This window comes from Penicillium antarcticum (genome assembly GCF_028974205.1).
Source record: "Penicillium antarcticum strain IBT 31339 chromosome Unknown utg000007l_segment0_segment0, whole genome shotgun sequence".
NCBI lineage: Eukaryota > Fungi > Ascomycota > Eurotiomycetes > Eurotiales > Aspergillaceae > Penicillium > Penicillium antarcticum.
The window spans coordinates 732,817-755,188 of record NW_026695305.1 but is presented as its reverse complement, the minus strand read 5'-3'; the positions used below and the strand labels follow the sequence as shown (position 1 = coordinate 755,188).

Genomic DNA, 22,372 nt, shown 5'->3' with positions numbered 1-22,372 from the left:
AACAGGATCGACGGGTTGCCCGTGGCGAAGCCTTAACGAGTCCTGCCGACTGCCACCAGTCAAATACCAATATTTTCCAGATTGCCCGTGTGTCTCCCAAGAGGGTGCCCGTGTCTCGGTGGTGCCCGTGTCCCGAAGAGCACTCGCCCTGAAGCTTGCCCGTGGCTGAGCCTTAACGAGGTCTCCAGCGAGCGCTCTCTCCGAGCCTTAACGAGTTCGAGTCTTAACGAGGCCTCTGGGCCTTGAACGAGGTCTGTCCGATATCAGCTTGACTGCCTGTGTCACCGGTTCACTACCGCCTCGCCGCATCTCGCACGATGCGATCCCAGACCGTATGCAAGCTCAGGGGTGTCCTGTCTTCTCCTTAGGCGACACCACTTCCACTGGTAATGCAAGACCAGTATCGGGCCCGAGTGCGAGTCAGGTAAGGAGAAGTCGGATGGTTTTCATATGCCGTTATCCCCTGATTTTGGTGTGGTTGTGCGGTCGCTTCCCGCACCGGGCCGGACCGCACAACCACGGCGGATTCAATTCGGTCTCCCCCAACGGGGATATACACCGGACACCACGAGAAGGTAAGAATCCATCGTCCCAGCAGCCTGGCAAGGACTGCTGCCCAGTGCGAGCTCACTGGGGGCTAGAACTTGTACAGTACGTCCCGAAACCGGTGCAACCACTACGCTCTTCGATTGACTTTCTTACCCCTTATGCCAAGACACACTAGTCTACATCTTGTAGCCCTTGTATCACGTTGCCCCTTGTGTGTGATTCGGTGGCTGGTTAATTACGCAATACATTGTTTATTAACGTGGTTCCCAGCGGGTTCGTCATCCCTGCCGATCCGTCATCCCACCTCAAATCTTCTGCCCCTACCCAACCACCGATCTTTAAACGCCTATTATGCCCCCCAAACGAAGTCAAAAAGCTCAAAAATCCATCGAGCAGGAAGGCAGGATCTCGCTAGCTATCAAGGCTATTCAGAATGGCAGAATTACCACGATCGCTGCTGCTGCTCGCTCTTTTGATGTCCCCCGTACAACTCTTGCAGATCGGATGAAAGGCATTCCTAATCTGTATGAAGCAAGGGGTACAGGCCATAAATTCACGCAACTAGAAGAGGAATCAATTCAGGATTGGTTAATCTCTATGGATCAGAGAGGCGCCGCGCTTACAATCGCGATGTTGAGAGATATGGCTAATTTACTGCTTGAGCACCGCGGAGACAATGCCCCCCAGACCGTTGGCAAAAATTGGCCAACACAATATATTAAACGACATCCTGAGCTCACTACTCGATTCTCTCGCAAATATGACTACAAACGCGCCCTAATGGAAGACCCAAATACTATTATTGAGTGGTTTAACCTTGTCGAAAAAACGATTGCTCAATATGGTATCACTTCGGATGATATCTATAACTTTGATGAATCGGGGTTTGCAATGGGAATCAGTGCGACGACGAAGGTTATTACGCAGTCATTTTACACCGGTCGGAGGGGCGTTTTACAACCTGGCAATCGTGAATGGGTGACTGTTATTGAATCAATTTGTGCCTCCGGACGGGCGCTCCCACCATACGTTATCTTTAAAGGGAAACACTTTATGGTACGATGGTTTGACGACCTTCCAAAGCATTGGGCTCTTAACGTTAGTCCGAACGGCTGGACAAGCAATGAAATTGGCGTTGATTGGCTCCAAAAACACTTTATTCCGCATACAACAAGTCAGACTAAAGGGAAACATCGTCTTTTGGTCCTCGATGGCCACGACAGTCATCTTACAGCAACATTCGATAAGATTTGTCAGGAGAACAACATTATACCAATCTGTATGCCTCCGCATGCCTCTCATCTTTTACAGCCTCTTGATGTTGGTTGTTTTGCTGTGTTAAAGCGCTCTTACGGAACGCGGGTTGCGGAATATACCCGATTAGGCATCGATTCTATCGAAAAAGATGACTTCCTTGATATCTTTCCAGCGGCTCGTGACGACTCATTCAAAGAGTTTATCGTTCAGAATGCCTTCGCAGCTACTGGTTTAGTACCATTAGACCCCGATCGAGTGTTATCAAAGCTCAACATTCGTCTTCAATCTCCGCCTCTACAAGAGCGACCAGTTTCACAAGGTTCAACATCAGGCAGTAATATCTCTACCGGCATCCCTAGGACGACTAAGCAGCTAGAAAAACGCAAATCTAGGCTCAATTCTGGTCTTAGTTCAGCTGCTGATAAGATCTCTTCCCCTACAAAACGTGATCTTCAACAGTTCTACGATATGTCGGTTAAGCTAGTTCACGAGCACATCTTAATGCGGGATGAAATCAAGCGTTTACGGGAGGGAAATAGAAAACAGACGAAAAAGAGGGAGAGATCGAAGAAGCGAATGCCTAATATAGGTAGTTTAACAGAGGTTTTGGATCCTACTACCAATGTTGGTGGTGAGGGAGGTGTTGGTGTAAGATATATATCTGATCATACACCTACTCTAGAATCCCAGGTTGAACCTACACTTCCTATTTTGCCCCCTGTACGTCGGCAAAATACATGTTCTAAATGCGGAGGAAAAGGGCATAGGTTTACTACATGCCTGCAGAAGTTTTAAATCGTCAATTTAATGGTGTTTTGGTTGTTTGAATGGCGTTTGAAAAATGTACAAAATTTAAAGATTTGATGGGGTGACGGACCGGCAGGGATGACGAACCCGCCGGGAACCACGTTAGATGATTGTATGCCCCCATCTAATTCTGGGGCATCAACCGGTACACGGCCAAAACCACCATTTCACTTCACCACTTTTACACGAGCAAAGCGTACCTAGTGTGGAATAGGTTGTTATTTCCTCTTGCAGCCTTAAGGATATTTGTTTGCATGCACCTGAAGCGGCCATTTGAACATCAAAATGATGAGTGTTTGACCGCAGAATAACCACAGCCCGTCCAGCGGCAGAGTTGAACAAAAAGTGCAATACGCGAGATAAACAGGCTTGACAGCGGGAGGAATAATCTTTTTTCTCTAGGTTGTGTCCACCGATTTTTCCATTACCCAAATACCCACTATCTCTTTAATTGCAAGAAAGTATTGGGAATGGGTTTCTCCAGTGCCAAGGATAAACAGGATTGTCAACTGTTCAAATGTGGAAGGTTGGATCTTGCTGCAGGCTTAGCGTGTATTTAAGTCATAACTTGCTGAGGCAGGTGAACTGAGCATCAGTAGAGCCTCGCCAACCAGGTGCTGTGGAAAGAGGTTGCATTCTTTCATTGAGATCATGACCAACATTGGTCCAACTGACCAAGCTCCTACCTTAGAACAGAATGCCGGTGAATCTGCTCACGAGTCTGTTCATTTGTTCCCATGTTTTAGTTACTAGGTCCTCCAAGCCTTGGTTGCAACTTCCGGTCGAGACAGGCAAGGCTCACGGGCTGAAGGGAAATAAACACCTGTCCCACAGTGGGTCCAACTCGGGCCATGTCATGGTCGAGATGAACATTTGTTCCAGCAATATCAGATCCCATGTTACAGTATCCAATGGCTAGTTATGCCACATAGGGACCTATCCGATATGTACAGAAAATGCAGTCACAATTACTCCAATCCGTCCCTCCGCAATGATATGTAGCGACCGTCGATTTCGCTACCCTTTTCTAGCAGGCCGTCTGACTGTCTTTTTGGATGAGCGGCTCTTCCTTCTTAAGCATCAAGGTAATATCCTAGCTAGAGCTAGCACATGCCTTCCGAACGCTAGCAGGAAACCAACCGTAGGATGGTCCGAAGGAAATGTAGACTGAATAAGACGTAGATCCCCGTGACGCGATCGGCGGATGACAACGACATGTACTACCTCCAGCCCAAACCATCTTGCCACCTTCGACAATGTCCTAAGCATGATTCAACATGGAATGTCTCATGCTAATATTTCCCGGACGCAGGATGGAGAGGTTGGTAGGTAAAGAGCGATGTCAAATTTCTGATACAGTTGATAGGGATCGGAGGGGAACAGAGTCGGGCCCTTATTCCGAAATTACAAGGGCAGCACCTGGGTTCTAGTTTCATAACAAGTGGGTGGCGCTCCCTGATAAACAAACTTCGGAGAGTGGGAGTCTCATTCCATGTGTCCCGGGTACAAGGAAGCGTTGAATAAATTCGGTGACGAGCAACGAATCGAAAGCGCTGCTCGTCGACTAGAGGAATCCCTAATCGCATGAACTTGTAATCAACGCATTGCGAGCTATTGTAACTGATGGCTACCAGCTTGAACACATCTACTAACAAAATAACATAGCACCTAGTTCTTCCTGAGGCTCGCTTAGGTATCCTCATTAAAAGCCATCATGAACACTCGATACCGCATGAGAGCTATAGTGTTGCCCCTCAACTCTTGAAGTCTGCAAGAGATGCATAGCTACCTTTGGAGTGAGGCAGTGTACAACTTATAAGTATTGTCATTGGTATCCCCAGCGTTCTATCACTTCAAGACCCCCCGTCCTCTACACCCATATCCAAGGAGTTTAATGATCCCGTATTCCCTCTTCGCCCAGTCCCCGCCCGCATACATGGATGCCTCAGTAAGTGTACTCGTTCGTGACCGCGGTGTCGCTGACCAGTCTCCAGGAAGTCCTTCGGATTATTGGTGCACTCAATACACGCACTCTCCAGGCAGAACGCCGCCAAGCGAGATCCGAGCAGGAGCTAGTCGCCATACGGGAATCGCTCAGCCAATCTAGGAGCGAGCTAGAGGAAATCGTCCGTTTAACCGAGCTTCTTTATGAAGTTAATCGGCGAATGGGATCCATGATGGACTACCTATTCAAAGAGCAGGGAATCAAACATGGATTTGGAGATGCAGAGTCATTTAATCTGATGTTTGACTTGGTGGTGAAGGGGGTGGACGCGGAGGAGGCCGGGCAGGCACCAAAGTGCGAGAAGTGCGAGGAGCAAGGGGGAGACCCCACCGGCAGCCGTGCCTCCGCACCTGCCGAGCTGAACAGTGGGAGTGGTGTAAACTGATGCAACCACTTGTGATGTCCATTTGCGCGCACACAGCCGATCAAGTAGCGCAAATCAACTACGTCGTATGTTGCCTGGGCCGATGCAGCATTATCTTCGTAAGAGTAGCCAGAAAGCGTGAACCACGAAGGCAAAGAAGGGGGAGTCATGTCTGAAGCGCGATCCATGGTCCAGGTGAGCTCACTTTCATCTCTGTTATAGGGGTTTGATGGGATCAAAGCCGCGTATCATTCTGAGCGAACACAACTGTGCGACTGATAGTCTATTGTTCGGAATACCGGCACTTGCGGCTTCTTCTCCACTGCGTCCATATCAATCTCGTCAATTCTAATATGATCAGACTGAACTTCATATGCTCCTACACAGTGATCTACTTCAGAACAGACGCAAAATAGACTTTCATCCCTTTGAGCTATAATTGTAGCACAGAATGGCCCACCCGACTACTAGACGGCTTCACGCCTGGTCTGAACTCTTGTTCAGCGTGGCGGAAAGCATATTGAGGGTTTCACCAGTGATGTATTTGAGATGGTCCAAAATGATCCAACAAAAACATGAAGTACGAAAAACCTCAAGAAAACAAGAGAAGTGCCCTCCACCACATGGCTGCTGAACATATGCACCGAAGGCTCTGGCTCCATGTGGCCGTGGGTGGCTAACGATACTCCCAGTGCTTCATTGTAGGAAACCTCGTGCCAATCCAGAAACACAATGAACTGAAAGGATATGAAAAGAAGTTCCATCCACTTTTCGGGTCGGTGTATTGCTACATTGGGCAGGGTTAGCAGGTGGCCCAAAACCGAGTCGATGTTCCGCAGTAAAACTGACACTGGAACAGGTGCGCGTCAACACCGTTTTGCTGAGAGCAGTCTGTATTGTGTCACACCATTCGACCTCAGCCCCTTTGGTCACCTCGACAATTAATGCTTGTCGCTGAAGTATAGGACGTGCAATCCTAATAATCAAGTTGACCGAGCTGTAAAGAGTGTCAACACGGACCACCGCAATATTATCAGGAACAACACTCACCACTCGATCGCAAAAAGGACAGATGTGTGTCCGCTGCCTGAATTTGGGCCCAGCAGATAGAACATATTGGGGAACTCGTTCATTGCCACGGACTTGTAAGCACCAATGCCGCCTTGATCGTCCCAGTGCTGTTTCAACGATTTGCCTTGTCTGCCTATCACGGCGTCGGCCTTCCATTGCGTGAACTCGAATCCTGTCGCCAATATCTACGTTCTGTGATTAGGATAACAAATGGGTACATCTATCAAAGGCAACTCACAATGAAATCGACGGGGTATTCCCTGCCTGACTCTGCCATCACACTTTTCGGGCCGACTTGCGCAATTGTGTCCTTGGTCAGCTTCATCCTAGGGTTGCGAAGCGTCCGAACGTAGTTATTATCCAAGATTCTTCGCTGTACACAATGTTAGTGGCGACCCGAGGTACTTCCAACACCTGCTTACTCTGCATCCCAGGTCATAGCTTGGGATGAGCAATGGCCAGTATTTCTCTAGAATGGATCTGTCAGCATCAGAGCGGCGACAGCTTTTGCACATACTAACCAGGCGCGTTCTCCGTAATGTAGTTCTGACTATGAAAAGCTCTCTTTTCTCTCAATTTGTCCCCCTTGGGATCGTTATAAAATTGCCCAAGTGTTTTATCAAGGATCCAAAATACCCCCCAACGGATAAGAAGCAAGATAAGCGGAATGTAGGAGAAACAAAAGCGCCATGCTTTTCCGAATCGATAATTGCCCATGGGCATCGGCACGTAATGTTGTGGGCTCTACTCCCACGTGACAGTGTCAGAATCACTCAAATAGGCTCGCTGAAATGGAACACTTGCCCGAATGAACTGCGTCAGGCTGTGAACTTGGTCGATCACGGCAGGAACTAGCTGTGAGCCGGAGCCTGCAGGCCTGTTAATCCAACGGTCTGCTAGACGACTCATAGGGCCTGAACATACATCCATTACCTACCACGGCCACATTGAGGCCGCGGAGGTCGTACTCCTTCTCCCATTGGGCAGTGTGCACGACGGGGCCCTCAAACCGCTCCAAGCCAGGTAGAACGGGTAATTTGGGGTTCGTATAACCCCCGACAGCAGAAACCAACACTTTGGCTTCGTGAAGGAATCCTTCTCCTGTCGTCAAATCGCAGAGATAGACCTGCCATCTACTCGACGCTTCTACCCACCGGGCACCTTCCCATTCAGTCTGAGGTCTTACATGTGCAGTAATATGGTTAGCGCGAGCGACACGCTGGATATAGGATAAAATTTCCCGCTGGGAAGGGAATAGGCTGGTGAAGGCTGGATTCGGGAACCATGACAGCGAATATAAAGCGCCAGGTATATCAACGCTGCATCCTGGATCTGCTACTTGTTAACAAGAAATATTCAGAAGGAACCAAGAAACATCACAATTATTGGCTGCCCACGCTCCACCCATTTCTTGAGCGCGGTCGTAAATCACATAGTCACTAACATGTAGTTGCCGTTGGAGCTGACATGCCATGTTGATCCCCGACAAGCCTGCTCCGATGATCACGACGTCGCTGTACAAGGTCTTTCGTTTGTCCATAGTCGTCCTGTTGGGCGACGTCCAAGGCATGTAGATGAATTCAGGGTGAGCTGACTGGCTAGGAAACTGCATCAGCGTTACCCGAAAGGTCTATATGGTGTGGTCGGCCCGGAACGGAAAGAAAATACATCACGGAATAATGTAATAAACAAGGTACTGGCTAATTAACCAGCCACCGAACCACGCACTAGGGGCAACGTGGTACAAGGGCTAGCAAGTCGGGGATAAGTATCTGTTCATCTATTTCCCCTTAAAAGTCATTGTGGGTATTGTTCATCTTTTGCTTATTTCCTCTTTGCCCATTGTCAAATCGGCACTGCTCCACATCACTGAACAATAATGAGCTCACCCTGAGTGTGACAAATGAACCTCAGTCAAATCGACTCCGTGGTTGTGTCCCCGTTTAGGTGCAACCCCAGTCTGGCAGGGGCTATCCAGAACGGATTTCTATGTACCCTGGTAGGATTCCCTCCCCTTTGAATTGCAACATCTCCTCGTTCTGTCAGACATGGAAGATACGGCACCGGCCGTTTCAGATGATCTTTCTATTGTGTTGGTATATTGCACTGGCTTTCAGGGCCGATGTAAGTTGCCCACGGAGGCGATTCCTGTCTTTCTTTTAACCCAGGCAAAATTCGAACGCATTGGATGTACGCTCAACCCGGGCAGGCAGCAACCACATTCGCACGTTGGCTCTCTGCAGCTCACGAGTAGCCATTACGTCTCCTCTGCTGCGCCCAGGTACAGTAGACCTCATGCTTGGTGATCTTCTAGGCCAGCTGGTTTTGGCATGCAAACACCGCAAGCCCTCGCTTAACAGGACAGAGCGATGAACGGATGCTTTTCACGAACTTTGTTCCTGGGAGCATCGACCAACCCTGAGTACAAATGACATGAGAGCAGTCGCAGCAACTAGGGAATTTTCGTACTGCTTCAATCTTCATGATGCAGCCAGTGGTATCCGCAGAATATAAGAGTCACCTTTGCCCTCAACTTAATTCTACATCTCCTCCTTCGCAAAGAACCGCCCCTATTCAATCGCATCATGGTGGACCAGAAACTCATACTTGGCACGCAAATCCTCACTTTCCGGTTACATATGGCTTTGGAAGGACATCCCCTATTCCAACCAACAGAAGAAATCAAGCCCAGGCCAAGTTCACCGAGAAATTTGTTGCTCGCATCCACTTTGGAGAGCGGCCCATTTACTAAAGACGGAAGCACGAGGGGTTCTTGCGCGTCATCGCCCGATGTAAGTCTCATATAATGCACAATCTAGGAATTGGAACTAAAAGATCACAGTTTCAAATCAAATCTCCGTCCTCGCTTGATGCACTATCCGACTGCGAAGAGGAGACCTGACTTGCTGTAGCGCTTACGAAAGGCCTGGCTCTTTGACTTGGAACGAATGGCGATATGCTCTTTTCGGTGAATGTGAACAGTAAAGATGCATTGTTTCTAGAGGGGTAGCTTTGGAGCTACATGAGACTGATGCAGTAGCCATAGCAGTACATTACGTGGTCTTGCATCTATAGGGGCCTTCCTAGCTACCGAAGATCTAGTCAGCCAAGTCCACGCTTTCACTGTTTGAAGCACAACGTCAAATCCCTTTGTTCTGGGCATGAAATTAATTGTATTTTCCTGAGCTATTGTACAGCATTTCATTCATTCAAAGTCATCCCACCCTTCCTAGCTATCATCATCTGCTCATCCGGGGCTCAAAAGATCTCGTTGTATGCCTTGCTGGAGAAACTCAGTTCTTCCTGATACTGTAGAGGCATAGAAGACTGTCACAAGGTAACAATGCGCGGCTTGACTGTTGATATTTTTCACCGAGCTGTCGAACGATTTCTGGATATTTGATCTCATGAACCTTGCAATCTTCACACAATAGAAAACTGGCGATCCTCAAGATGTTCCTGCGAGCGGGTTTAGAGGTATTATCCCCAAATGCAAGTAGCTCGGTGCTAGCGAGGTTGCGACTGTCCATCGAGACATCATTAGGGCAGACTAGCCCATTTTCACTAACCCAGATACACTGCGGACGAAGCCGGGGATCGCCTATCGCTTTTATGAAAGACAGATTGATTTGATCAGACAGTAGCGATGTCATATTATGGATAAAGAAAGCTTCCCAAGAGGCACATGCGCAAGAGAGTAAAGATGCAATTGTGAAGTGACAGTAAATTCTCTTTATGATAAGGGGATATGGTTCCCGTTCAATGATGGTTCGGCTTTACCCTCGTAGTCTCACCTGAAAAAAATTATCGCTACCAAACGTTGTTTGTGATATTTGATTTGATATAAAACCAACATAGTACGTTAGGACAAATGAACGTTTTGCCGTGCAACAACAAGTGACCTTCTCCTGTTTACAGGCCTTTATCTGCCACAGTTTTTCAATGATTCAATCATGCATGATCCATATCTACTCACGCCGTCCATCTATCAAACCGATGGCTGTATCTCACTATGGACCAGCTCATTCTTGCCCCTAATGCCTTTCTTGGGAACACACTAAATCTGAGAGGACCCACCTCACTGAAACTGCTCTGATTTCCGTGTTGCTTCGATTGGCTGAATGTTTCTTTCGTGACGGCCAGATCTCAAAAAAAGCGACAAAGGATGCAATGGCTATGAATATCCCCAGAAACCCATAAGCCGCCTGAGCAACCCCTCCATAGTACATGATGTTGTAATACTGGAAGTTGTCATTACCGCTAAATCTTTCAAAGGAGGTTTGAAAGCCATGCACGTGGCCAGCCAGATAGTCCCCGGTGGATAGAATGACCAGGCTCAGCATGCATTGAAAGCACCCGACGTACATCCAGATTTTATCTTGCTCTCGTAGCCATCTGGGGTAGCCTGCAAACACAGCTCCCGTAATAGCAAACGAGGTGGATATGACGGCTGCAATCAGGACGTCGACGAGGACATTGTCCATCAGGTTCCTGAATGTGCTGTCTGAAATGAATCTGCTGGGAGTGATGATTTCGGCTTCGCTCGGTCCCGCAGAATAGCCGCGAAGCACGCCATGGCCGAGTTGAGATTGGCAAAGGCCAGCCCTACGATAGCGAAGAACGCAATGGCAAGGCGCATCCGAATGGTGTATTTGGTAGATATTGTGGAGCGCAAGGTCATTTGGACAAATTGTGTTTAAGTAATTGCTTCGATGCTCATGGAAAGAAGGGCATAACAAGAAATGATAGAGAAGAAAAAAAAAAAAAAAGACGCATCTTTCTGGTCAAGCTTTATTCCTTATGAAGCTGATCTCGGTCAATTTCCTGGCTCTGTTAACTTAGCGCTCTATCAGCCAGCCTATTTTACCACATGGCCCGCTAGAGCGAGCTATGCTACGTATTTGAATGATCCTGGGAGCAATGCGTCTCGACAGCAGGCAAGTCCAAACTTCTTCCAGTTGCCCGTTCTTACTAGCACTGTATGACGGCATCTTGCTTTTTCCTTCGTTTCAAATCTATAGATTGGAAGGCCCTTGCCCCGTTATATGTACCGTTGTAAAGGAAGGCATCAGCGGACGTGGAACGCCGGCAGACAAAAACTTAGGCTCCCAGGAATAACTCTAGGAAACCAAGCTTTGAGGCTCTCACGTACGAAGCTAGCATAAGCGGGGTTTCTAGGAGCGTATGTAGACGTAAGGCTTCTGGCAAGACATGGATGAGCTCCTAGGCACCAATATACATTTAATATATATTAAACAAATTTGTTATTGCCAAGGGTTGACGCTCCTGGGAGTGAAAGGTAAGGTCATGTCAGACTCCTAGGAATGAGAATACAGGACTAGATCTCCTAGGAACAATTAATGAAGTCCCCAGGAGCCAGTATGAGTACAATGCAACTCCTAGGAGTAGGAAATGGACCAGACGGGCTGGGACGAATACGAAGGTCTAGAACGTTACCAGGAGCAAGTTCAACCCCGTTGATTTTACATGGCATTTAAGTGCGTGCATCTTCTAAAAGCCTACAAACTGGGTTCCTTCGATTACCATTTACCCACATTCTTCCTAGGATGGGGATCCAGTTCTGTCAGAGTAGTATACACGAGGCATATGTGGTTAGTGGAGGAGCAATGATATATGGGACCCGCTTAGTGTGTCTGGGAGTGCGAGGAAGCTGCCGTCCTTCGCTTCCTCGTACGCCTTGTACCTACAGACAAGATTATAATAGTCCCGTGGGATCCTCACAGCATCAGGAGAGCCTGTATTCCTGGGAGCACGGCCCAGCTTTGTCACGGCTTTTACTTATTGTACGCTTGCGCTGCCTAACCACTCCACAAAGGATTACCTAGCTCATTCGTTAGAAATGAACTAGCAAATATTACACGTCTTTGGACGCTCAATGGACGCAGCTGGCAAATATCACAATACAGATCTCGAACATGCCCAAATGTTTAACCCTGCCACACCAAGCATTTGAACAAGTAGATTGGTAAACGTGGTCGCTTCGATGGCACAATCCCCAGCGACGAAGATACCTAATGAAACAAGCCCAGCTTTGAGAACTGCTTCATAAATCATCAAGATAGCGTCCCGGCTTAATCCAATAAGCTCAAAATCTCCCTCTTTGATGGTCCCAATCGAGAAACCACCAATCCAGTGCCCAAGGAAAAGTCGGATCAGAGCACGTCGATAATCGCGAAATTGTCGGTTCGAACATTGCTGCATAATCAAATGGTCGGTCAAAGAAATTCCTCTGCATGCTGGGTACGCTGATTGACGCGGAAAGTTGGTCTTCGTTGGAGCGGTCCGTAGAATGGATATGATCCTCCAACGCCAATTCAGAGGCTGGCGGCAGGTATCTGCCATGTCGTGCGGAAACAAAGCGGCAAACTCCCGTGGGTGAGAGGACCACACCGTACGGGTTCGCTCATCATCAAGTAGTTCACTTTGAATGGCCGCAAATGGGGACTTATAGTGAAAAAATCTGGAAAAGAAGGTCGGAGTGTTGACGCGAAAGACAATTTGTTCGAGGGCTACCGGGATTGGCTCTTCGTTGGGGTGGTGTGGACCGCTCTCGCGCGAATCTTGCTGATGTGAGTACATGATTCGAGTTCTCGTGCAGTGCTCGCCCGACGTTATGTACTTGACACGTTTTATGTGAGATTGGCTGCGGACGATAGAGGACAAGACCATGGAAAAATATGTTTCTAATGACCTTTGGGGCGGTCAATCATGGATCTTTCTTTCAAGAAAAGGTACCCAAGTCTCAAGGCTCACCTTTCGGACAGCCGTGCAGACTTGGAGATAGCAGTTTTGGTATTCTCTGCTCTTGTCTGGATGTTCAGCTCCTTCCTATTGTGCGTCAAATATATCTTTGCCGCTTTGAAGAGAATCCGGAAAACCACCACACTGCACATTGGAACCCACCACCAACTCACGAGGAAACGTATAGAAGAACCTACGGTCGCAGTGGCAGCGTCAAGGGGCAGACCGGTAGAGTTGACCACACCGTGCATGACTGTTTCGTTCCCTTCTTTCAACGTGACCATGATCTTCAGCTTCTCCAAGGGAGTTGCCACAAGGATCAGACGAATGAATAACATAGCTTGCCGTAGTGGGTGTAAATGGTGAGACTTGTAGATCCTTCTTAAATTCGCCTTGAAAGCAATAAGGGCCATTCCGGGACGTAGTCGTTCGGCAGTTCCGCGTGAGCCACAGCCTACGCTCGCCATACGACGTCTGTAGTTGCACAATCATTGCGGTGAGCTCTCTTTTGCTGTTTTACAGGTACCAGAACGAAAGTGGATTATTCAACTGCCAAGTGACACTCGGCGGCGTTAGAAGGTACGCATATGGCCATTCGGCAGGATCCTCTCCCTGTAAAGCATTAGTGCATAGTCACCCATCAATCCCCGACTAACACCCACCTCGGACAAGAGAAATTCCTCTAGCTTTTGAGTCATCGACAGGTTTGCGCCGCCGTTGAAGGCGTGATCTTCGGGTCTAATTCTGAACCATGCTTTTTTGGTAGGCAGCAAGAACCGAGGTCGAAACGGTGGCTCAACAGTGACCAAGGGGCTATAGCAGGCTCGGAGACCGACTGGGTAACCAACGTAGAGATACGAATGGTGATAGTCGTTTTTGAAGCCGGACCGACGCAGGTGTCGAAGGTCGCACGGGAACATTGTCACCCGGCCGTGAAAGGCCTTCCCGGCGTGGAGATCCCCATCACTCTCTGGAACCTGAGCCTTTCGGAGAGGACCGTAGTTTGATTTTTGATTCCATTGACGAAGAGTATCCGTCCGGCACCCGCTACTGCTATCCCAAATCTTGACTGGGCAGCCACGTGGGGCTGTACCTGAATCAGTGCTCTGCACTGAACCGGCGTACTCCGATTGAGTCTGGAAGAAAGCCGATGCGACAAAGACAGTCACAATCACCAGAATTGTCGTCCAAGAGAGCTCTGCACGTTGTATGAGACCAATGAGCAGGAGGTTTTCGGCCAAAGCTAAAGCGACTCTTTTCTCTAGCACCAGACGAAATACAAGAGAAAGAAGAAGAGGAGGAGGAACTTGCCAGGGTGCCATTCTGTGTTTGTACAATGTGAGATCATAACAAAAAAATAAAATAGACGGCAGCATGTGAGAGCACGTACTTTATGTGAGGGTATCAGAGGAGCACATAAGGACATGGTGAGTCAATTCCTGCGGACCATCAGGACTCATCTAACTGCCCAGGTCCATTTTACACGCCCGCAAGTGTGGAAAAGAGTTGCAGTTCATTTTCACCACTCAAACTAGACGTTTAACTCATCTCATGGGTCTGAAAGAAAGAATACTTAGTCAAGTCTACATTAAACAAAGTTACATCACCTTTTGACCGGGTAGCCTTCCAGACATGACCGTTGACCTAAGGATGGCTCCACTGCAAGCATCCACATTTGACCACGTCAATTGTTTAAACAGGTGAACCACTTTACGTACTCGCCGATTGCACCCTGCGTAAAATAATCAAAAGTTACGAATTAACTCCTCCATTGGCCACAATCGATTGACGACCTCAACAACGGGAGTTGGAATTGACTGTGTTTCTTTGTTCATTTGCTTTATGTATTTTGCTTTGCTGGTTGTGGAAGGTGCATGGTCCTGAATATTTCTTGGGTATGCATAACTCGACAGATGTAAGTCGTGTGAGGTGGTCCTAATGTGCCTCAGCCGCAAAAAAGAATAAGAAACCAAGTGAAGATCTATCCACAGAGACTGGCTAAGGATAAGGATACCTTTTGAGGCCATCAACATCAGCTAAGCCGTGGTTGATTGACAACTTGCCCTATTGACGCCCCACTCATCAGCGATCAATCACTAGAGACTGTATTAATAGTACAGTGTAGGGCATCATCCCTTTTGTGAAATGCTAGATAAACGGCTGTTGAAATATACACATTAGTAACATCTCGTGGCTTTTGACAGCACCCATATAGCAGAACAGGACCTTGCATTCGGATTAGGAATATAACCCTCCAACCAACCAAGCCACTCACCCCCCAAACGTTTCAACAAAAGTTTGCCACAGTGGATGACAATCGCTCCAAGGCCACTCAGCCTGAAACGATGTTTTTCCCCACAATAGCCGTTTCTGGTGGCAATGATAGTGCGTCCACCGCATCTGTAGAGCGGACGAAAGAAGTGGCTGCTCCAACCACCCTCCCTAAAATCAAACCTCCGACCAAGCCATTGGTCAAAATTCGGAAGCGAAAGCGAAATTCAGAAATACCGACGTCCAGTCTCCAGCCATTGAGCGAAAATCCTTGGTCGGTGTATATCAAAGGCATTGAAATCTTCCCGCGAAAGGGAATATTTCTGGCCCAGAATAGAGAGAACAAAATGGAGCTGGTCCACATTCAACAGCTCAAGGCGGAGCCAGCCTCGATACAGTCGCTGGTCAAGACTGTCAACGACCTCTCTTACCGCAGTTTCCCACAGCTCATTTGTCATTACCAACATGAGGATTAGGCCTCGCCCATACCCGTGGGTAAGCGGGTTTTACCCGACCCATACCCATTTCTTGGCGGGTTTTGGGTCCAAAGTCTATACCCGAGGTCGGGTATGGGTTTTGATAGTCATACCCGACCCGACCCACGGGTTACCCACGGGTTAATAAACAGTGCAAACATGGAGAATCTCGTGACATACACAAATTGTGCATTTTTTTGGCTGTATTTATATGTATTCTGCTTACAGGTAGTCACGTTTACAGATACTGGATAGCAAAATAAGTGTGAATAGCTTCAATTTCATCAAAGACTAATACTCTATAAACTGATCGTCATAAACCCGTGGGCGTTTTCGAGATCTTCCTGAGACACGCTGTTGGGTCTCAGGTAGGGGTACATCATCCTCTTCTAGCTCTTCATCATCCTTACGGCCCTCAGTATCCTGTTGCAATGCAATACTCCTTCTCCTCTTTCCAAGAGAACGTTCTGAATGACCTTGCACAGCTGCTTCGGTTTGAACAAGAATAACAACCGATTGTGTATCATCCTCGTTCCCCTCCTCATTATCACTAATTGGCTCAATTGTATCTTCTAGCTGTTGTCCATCTGGACTATCTCTCTCCTCATGATCCGCTTCTATATCGCCTTCAGAAAAGTACTCCTTCCAGACAGCAATCACGTCTTCTTGGACCTCAAACTCGGTCGTGCAACGATACAACATGATTTCCTGAATTGTTGTAGCTTTCAGTGAGCCGCGACGATAGTGACAGATATCCCGCGCTGTATTAAACAGCCGCTCAACGCCCGCGCCAGTCGCAGGAATCGAGAGAATATCTCGTGCGAGCTTTGCAAGTATAGGAAATGTAGCCTGGTGCTCCTTCCAGAACGCGCGAACTGGCATAGTAGCAGTAGTTGCTAACGAACATTGATTAACCCAAGTTTGACAATATAAAGACTAGGTATACTTACCACCATCAAGATATGTTGTAAGTTCGTTCTGCTGACAAGCTTGAGATACCTGGTTGAGGCTGAACATTTGATCAAGATCTAGGCTTAAGCCTTGCGTAGTAGGCTCTTGATCACTGCTAGTTTGTTCTTTTAACCGACGTTGCTTATACGGTTCAAAGAAGTCCTCAAAGCTCTGTCGATATCGAGTCACTAACTCAGGCCCACCACCCCATTCTCTACTTCGAAAGAACTGGAGCTTTAGGTGCGGAGCAAGCATTGTACCAATAGCAAAGATATCACCATGGATATCCTCCGTCTTACTATAGTACTGCCTTAACTTTTCCTCGGCTGCGCGGAGAGCAGTGAGCATAAGCTTTTTCCAGGCGATATTCTTCCTTACAAGCTGCCTGATTGACTTTTCAAGATGATCAAAGAGCTTATTGTAGATTGCAAAGATCAGGTGGATAGTGACATCCTTTGTCTTTGATAGTGCAGTCGTAAAACGGAAGAATGGCTGTGTAATTAGGAGTAGATAATCAATCTGACGCCATTGCTCATAATCAAGCTGGAGGTGGGGATGGCCATACTTTGAACAGAATTCAATTAAGTAGGATTGTAGTCGTTTAGCTCGGCGAAGCATTAAGAATGTCGAGTTCCAGCGCGTACAGACGTCCTGTATTGGAACAAGAGCGTTCGAACCCGTCTGAAGAGACAGGAAAGCTTCACGACGTTGGGGGCTCGCGTTAATGAAGATCGCTAGGCCCCGAAGCTAATGCGATGTTAGAATTAGACATCTACTAGATTAATCAGGGGCGAACCTTGTTCAGAGTGTCAATAATCTCCCTTTTCTGATGCCTAGCCCGAACTGACTGTTCCTGGGATTCAGTCCATTCGGCCTGGGCAGTGTTGTTCTTTGGTTCTGCCTTCATCTGTCCGAGAAGTTGCTTCAAACTTAATTGTATAACGTGGGCCATACATGGAACTCGAATGATTGCTGTGCTATTACCGAGATCAAGAGACTGAACCGATTCTTGAATACTTGCCACTAATGTGTTATTGTTTGATGCATTATCGGTAGTGATGGTAAGCACCCGATCGGCCAGATTATGATTCCGTAGAAGCTGAAGTAGAATAGCACTAAGATTAGCACCAGAATGTGCTCCACGAAGTGGTTCAAATCCAAGAAGCAGCTCTCGATAGTTCCAGTCTTTGTCAATGAAATATCCAGTGACTGCCATGAATGCTTGGGCAAAAGGGGACGTCCAACAGTCAAGGGCAATTGAGATTTTCCCATCTTCGGGCAAGCTCTCGAGTATTTTCCGATGGCGTTCGAAGACTGTAGTGCGTAGTCGACTCCGTGCTACCTTTGCAGACGGAATATTGACATCCTTAGGAGCTCTTTGGGCCATGGCTATAATATCCCGGAAGCCTGCGTGCTCTAGGAGCTGGAATGGTAGTCTTGATTCAGTAATAAACCGAAGAAGACATGATTCCCATTTTTCTTGGCTGAACGGGGTATCGGTAGAAGGTACTGGCGCCTTGAGAAATCATTAAAATCGACGTATATAAGGATAAAGAGGGTATTATACCGCTTGCATGAATTGCCTAATATTTGGGCCTCTCTTCTTTACACCGCAGCTTGCAACATGTTTCTTCATGGTTGAAGTCCCATCACCAAGCCCTGGGTGGTTTAGAATAGCCTTGCAAAGCTTACACATTACCTTCGGTTCCCCATTAGTAGCCCTGGCTACCTGGTCAAAATGATCCCAAACATCAGAGAAGTGCCGTGAGTCCCAGCGTAGGCGCTTCTTTCTTCCAAAGTCTGATTGTAGCCACCATTGTACGAACTCGATAGTCATTTCTTTAGTATATACCACATATAGAGTGACACGGTTAGGTCGAACAGTCTCGAGGTTGGGTGGAATTGGAGACAAGAAGGTTTGTAGTGTGAAATCGGAGTCGATTGCGGAGCTTGCGACCGGAGGAAATGCCTGTTGACTAATCGATGGATCAGGGGTAAGGTCGTCCGAAGGAAGAATTGGAAGGTTATCTAGTAGTGGGAGGTCTATGTCATACGCAGATGATGCGTAGGCATTAGTGAATTGAGACATTAGGGACTGTACACATTGAAGGGTTTCTCGCTGATGACTGTTAGACGACTTACAGAAGATTCTAAAACGCGTAGACTTATATTTGGGGGCCTCGCGATACCCCTGTTCTTCGAAGACAAAAAGATGATATATCAATAAAGGCCTACACAGGAAGAAGAAAAGGCATGTTAATTGGTTTATCGCGTGCATGCAGAACGGGTAACCCGCGGGTTACCCGCCAAGAACCCATAAACCCATAGGTTACCCGCTACACTTAATACATTCCCTTCAAGTTGGTCCCGAAGTACTGACGGCCATCGAAAAAAGCTTGTACGGTATATAGAAGGCTTTGTAGAACACTATAACTTAATAAGCGTATTAACTGACGGCCGTCAAAAGTACTAGTGCGATTGCTTATGGTCTATAGCACCCTTTTTGTGACGGCCGTCAGAACTTTGATGCCTTTGTTATAAATATCCACTGAGTTCACTGCACGTCTCATATATATATTTCCTATCTACAGAGCAGTATTCCAACAAGCATTTTTTTCACTACCACAATTATATAGAAAAACGCCGAGAGCAATGTCTATAGCATTACCACGACTTACTATTCTGAAAACAAGGCAATTTCCTGAAATTTCACAAAAGAAAGAGAGGCTTTCGGGGAAGAACAGCAGACGTGACTGGAACAGAGGTAAATAACCGTAATTTAATTGACTTAATCAGCAGCTTTATCCATCTTGGCACGGCCTATTTAGGATAGTTATGCTGCAACGGGTTCTTGGCGGGTAACCCGCGGGTACCCGCCAAGAACCCGTAAACCCGTGGGTTTGGGTTTGGGTTTTGGGTCCATACCCGACCCATGGGTATGGTTCCTGAAGTCGTACCCAAACCCGACCCAAAGCGAGGTCTAATGAGGATTACTCGTTCCTAGTGTGGGAGCCGGTCGAATGCTCATTGTCCCAGATCCTAGGATCTAAGTACACCCTAAATGAGACCGAGATTGCCTCGATCGTGTGGCCAGTATGTTACCTACCTGTTTCTGTCGCTCGTGGAGAGACAAGCCCACTTCGACACCAATTCTGACCCTCTGTAGATCCTTATCGGAATCAGGTATCTCCGCGATTGCGATAGAGCACTTGCCACCCTCACCAACGACGAGGTCTTGTTTACGGGGTCTGGTGGGGTCAGGATCGGTGAGTCAGTGAATGTACAGCGAACCCATCGCAGTCTCTAACACTACCGCATCTCATTAGCTGGCGTGGAACGTAGTTGCCGCATCGATCCTGAGGACATGAATGCGGCTACGCTGAAGCTGACCGCATTGTCGGAGATTGTCAAACGATTAATGAAAAAGAACGAGAAATTCGACCCTGATTTTCCGTGGAGCCCAGAGGCTCAGAACCTCCCACACAGGCTGGATACGGTCGAACTGGACGAATTGATGCTGGTAAGTCGGCCTGACCTATCGTGAAGACCAAAGCTGAGCAACCAGGACGGCTTTTTTGCTTCCTTGAAAGGTGAGGCAGAACTAAAACTTATGGTGAATATCGTAAACAAGACCTCGCACTACGATATCAACTTTCCGGCCCGCAGTTGAGGCAAAGTTCGTTTCCTGTCTTTCATATATTACACTCTATGAGAAGAGGGGCTAGTGTATGAGGATAACCACGGCTCTTGTCTCTTGATAGTGTTGCCGTTCACTAGCGCTACCTCTTGTCGCCAAAGAATTTATGGTGTCATCGCAGTGGACAAGAAATATATGCCATAGCAACCTGGCGTAGACATCAGTTACTGTTGTGATATGAGGCTGGTGCAGATCAGGAACCAAGCCGCGCCGTCGGAATTAGCTCCGAAGTGTCTATACAGACGACCAAGTTGATTTCCAACCAACTTGGCTAATTGTTGTATATATAGGTTCATGTATCCCTCTGAAATAACAAGTCAATTCATACCTCCGAACAACAACAGTTACGACCTCAATGCACATATTTATTCCTGGGACATGACTACTATACATTACATATGATACAGAATCTTCAACTCATATTAGGCTTCAAGAATGTGACAACATGCTAAAAGCATATGCAAAAAAAGGGCTTGTTTGTAGTGGTAAATATAAGGCTTCATTAGGTATAATAGGATGGCTTACTGTACCAACAGATTTGCAGCCTTGAGTTTAAGAAGGGGAAAACAGAACACCACCTGGTACAGGAAAGAAGAGGCAACAGCACAACTGATGAAAACCTATATCTCTTCTTGTGCGCATGATTCGCTTCTTTCTGGAAACTGGTGGTCTTGCAATATCTTCATAGCTTCCGTAACGCCCATTCCCACGCGAACCAGCTCGCTCTCTCACTGTTTCACCAAACACCGGCTGGGCGTCGAGTTCCCCGTCAATCTTTCGATACTTTACCTCCCATTCCAGCTTTTCCTTGAGCAAATCCTCCGAGCAGGCTTTGGCACGTGCAAGCTCAGCTGCAAGTTCCTTGTTTGCGCTTTCCAGTCGTTGAATAGTGACCGTGAAAGAGCCACCCCCAGAAGGTGTCTCTGGTGGCTTAGAAAGCTTCGGTGGGCTCGGTCACTTTGATCTTTTAGCATTTTGTCATTCTGTAAACGTAGGTGGCTCACCTTGGCGCTCATCTCTCTATCAAAGCCTGCATCAAATTCCTGCAACGTCTGCGGACTAACAGCTTCGATCGAACACCCAAGTGCATCACGTATAGCCTGGTAGAGGCCAACCATCCCATTGCTTAAATTTGTTTTCAATAGGCGTTTTTGAGAATCTGACACCGACCATGCGTAGCCGTCTGCTGCAGAGGGCTGTAATCGGACCCGGTTCGGTGCGACAGTTAGACCTAATCGCTCATCTAATTATGTCGTTAGACGCCAACCACGTCTGGTGCTTTCTTTGCTTAGGTGTCATACGAATGTGAGCTGCCAGAACTTCTCGGCATTGCTGCCTGGACAGAGCACGTTTCTCGTTGCTTGTGAGTGTCATTTGGGTTCCTTCCTGACTGATAATCATTGGTCTATAACAAAGCGTGGGATATATGCGTTTCTCCTTCTACACTTGACTATTAGCGTTTATTTTCGGCACCCGTGAACTGGAGTTTCTTTGCACCATCTAGCATGAGGCTCATAACCATCTCTGTTTAAATGCCAGAATAATCACATTGGCAGTCGCCAAAGCGCAAGGCTAAGATGAGTTGGATCTTGAGATCTCCCGCATTTCTGTAGCTCCATGCGTATTTGGTGAATCATTGTTGAATGCCCATGCTCTCATCTCCTGGTTGCAGTAGCCATGGGGGGGGGTCTTCCGCAGCCATATTTGTGACTGCTTTATGTACGCAATTAAAATATCTCATCAATAATTAAGTGGTGCAGTACGGTAGTGAACAGCCCATCAAAGACTGACCCTTTTTCTGTCGACCATTGTATTCGGTCGACAATTGCTGGACCTCATATCTCGAAACGATGCTAGCGGCCAACTATGGTAGTTCCACGGAGATGCAGGTCTAGGCTTTCTGGTGTTTCAGTTACTAAGTCGGACAAAGGGCGGATTTTCGTAACGGCTCTTGTCAAACCTGAGGGTGACTTTCATTGTCACGAAAGCGAAGTTACAATTGAGGGAAAGGCCGGCTCATAGTAGCGCTTCCCGACAAGATAAATTGTTGTTGTTCAGAGGTATTAATTGACTTGTTATTTCAGAGGGATACATGAACCTATATGTACAACAATTAGCCAAGTTGATTTCCAATCAACTTGGTCGTCTGTATAGACACTTCG

At 47.4% G+C, this 22,372-nt stretch overlaps 4 protein-coding genes across 4 annotated transcripts; 2 read left to right on the top strand and 2 right to left on the bottom strand.

Moving 5' to 3' along the window:
- Positions 1 to 4,507: 4,507 nt before the first annotated feature.
- On the top strand, positions 4,508 to 5,003 carry N7508_007457 (uncharacterized protein; the record flags this gene model as incomplete). Its single annotated transcript, XM_058465521.1, has 2 exons — positions 4,508 to 4,561; positions 4,608 to 5,003. 2 exons carry the CDS (start codon positions 4,508 to 4,510, stop codon positions 5,001 to 5,003), a joined length of 450 nt encoding a protein of 149 aa, XP_058317923.1.
- A 675-nt stretch (positions 5,004 to 5,678) lies between these two features.
- N7508_007456 (flavin-containing monooxygenase) lies at positions 5,679 to 7,650 on the bottom strand (the record flags this gene model as incomplete). Its single annotated transcript, XM_058465520.1, has 6 exons — positions 5,679 to 5,979; positions 6,033 to 6,238; positions 6,292 to 6,426; positions 6,476 to 6,533; positions 6,974 to 7,385; positions 7,434 to 7,650. Coding segments are annotated over 6 exons (1,329 nt in total), but the record flags the coding sequence as incomplete, so codon positions are not given.
- Positions 7,651 to 12,823: 5,173 nt separating this feature from the next.
- N7508_007455 (uncharacterized protein) lies at positions 12,824 to 14,137 on the bottom strand (the record flags this gene model as incomplete). Its single annotated transcript, XM_058465519.1, has 3 exons — positions 12,824 to 13,289; positions 13,336 to 13,427; positions 13,478 to 14,137. The coding sequence occupies 3 exons, from the start codon at positions 14,135 to 14,137 to the stop codon at positions 12,824 to 12,826; spliced, it is 1,218 nt and encodes a 405-aa protein (XP_058317921.1).
- Positions 14,138 to 19,574: 5,437 nt separating this feature from the next.
- On the top strand, positions 19,575 to 20,183 carry N7508_007454 (uncharacterized protein; the record flags this gene model as incomplete). Its single annotated transcript, XM_058465518.1, has 4 exons — positions 19,575 to 19,606; positions 19,718 to 19,779; positions 19,840 to 20,033; positions 20,079 to 20,183. 4 exons carry the CDS (start codon positions 19,575 to 19,577, stop codon positions 20,181 to 20,183), a joined length of 393 nt encoding a protein of 130 aa, XP_058317920.1.
- Positions 20,184 to 22,372: the final 2,189 nt, after the last annotated feature.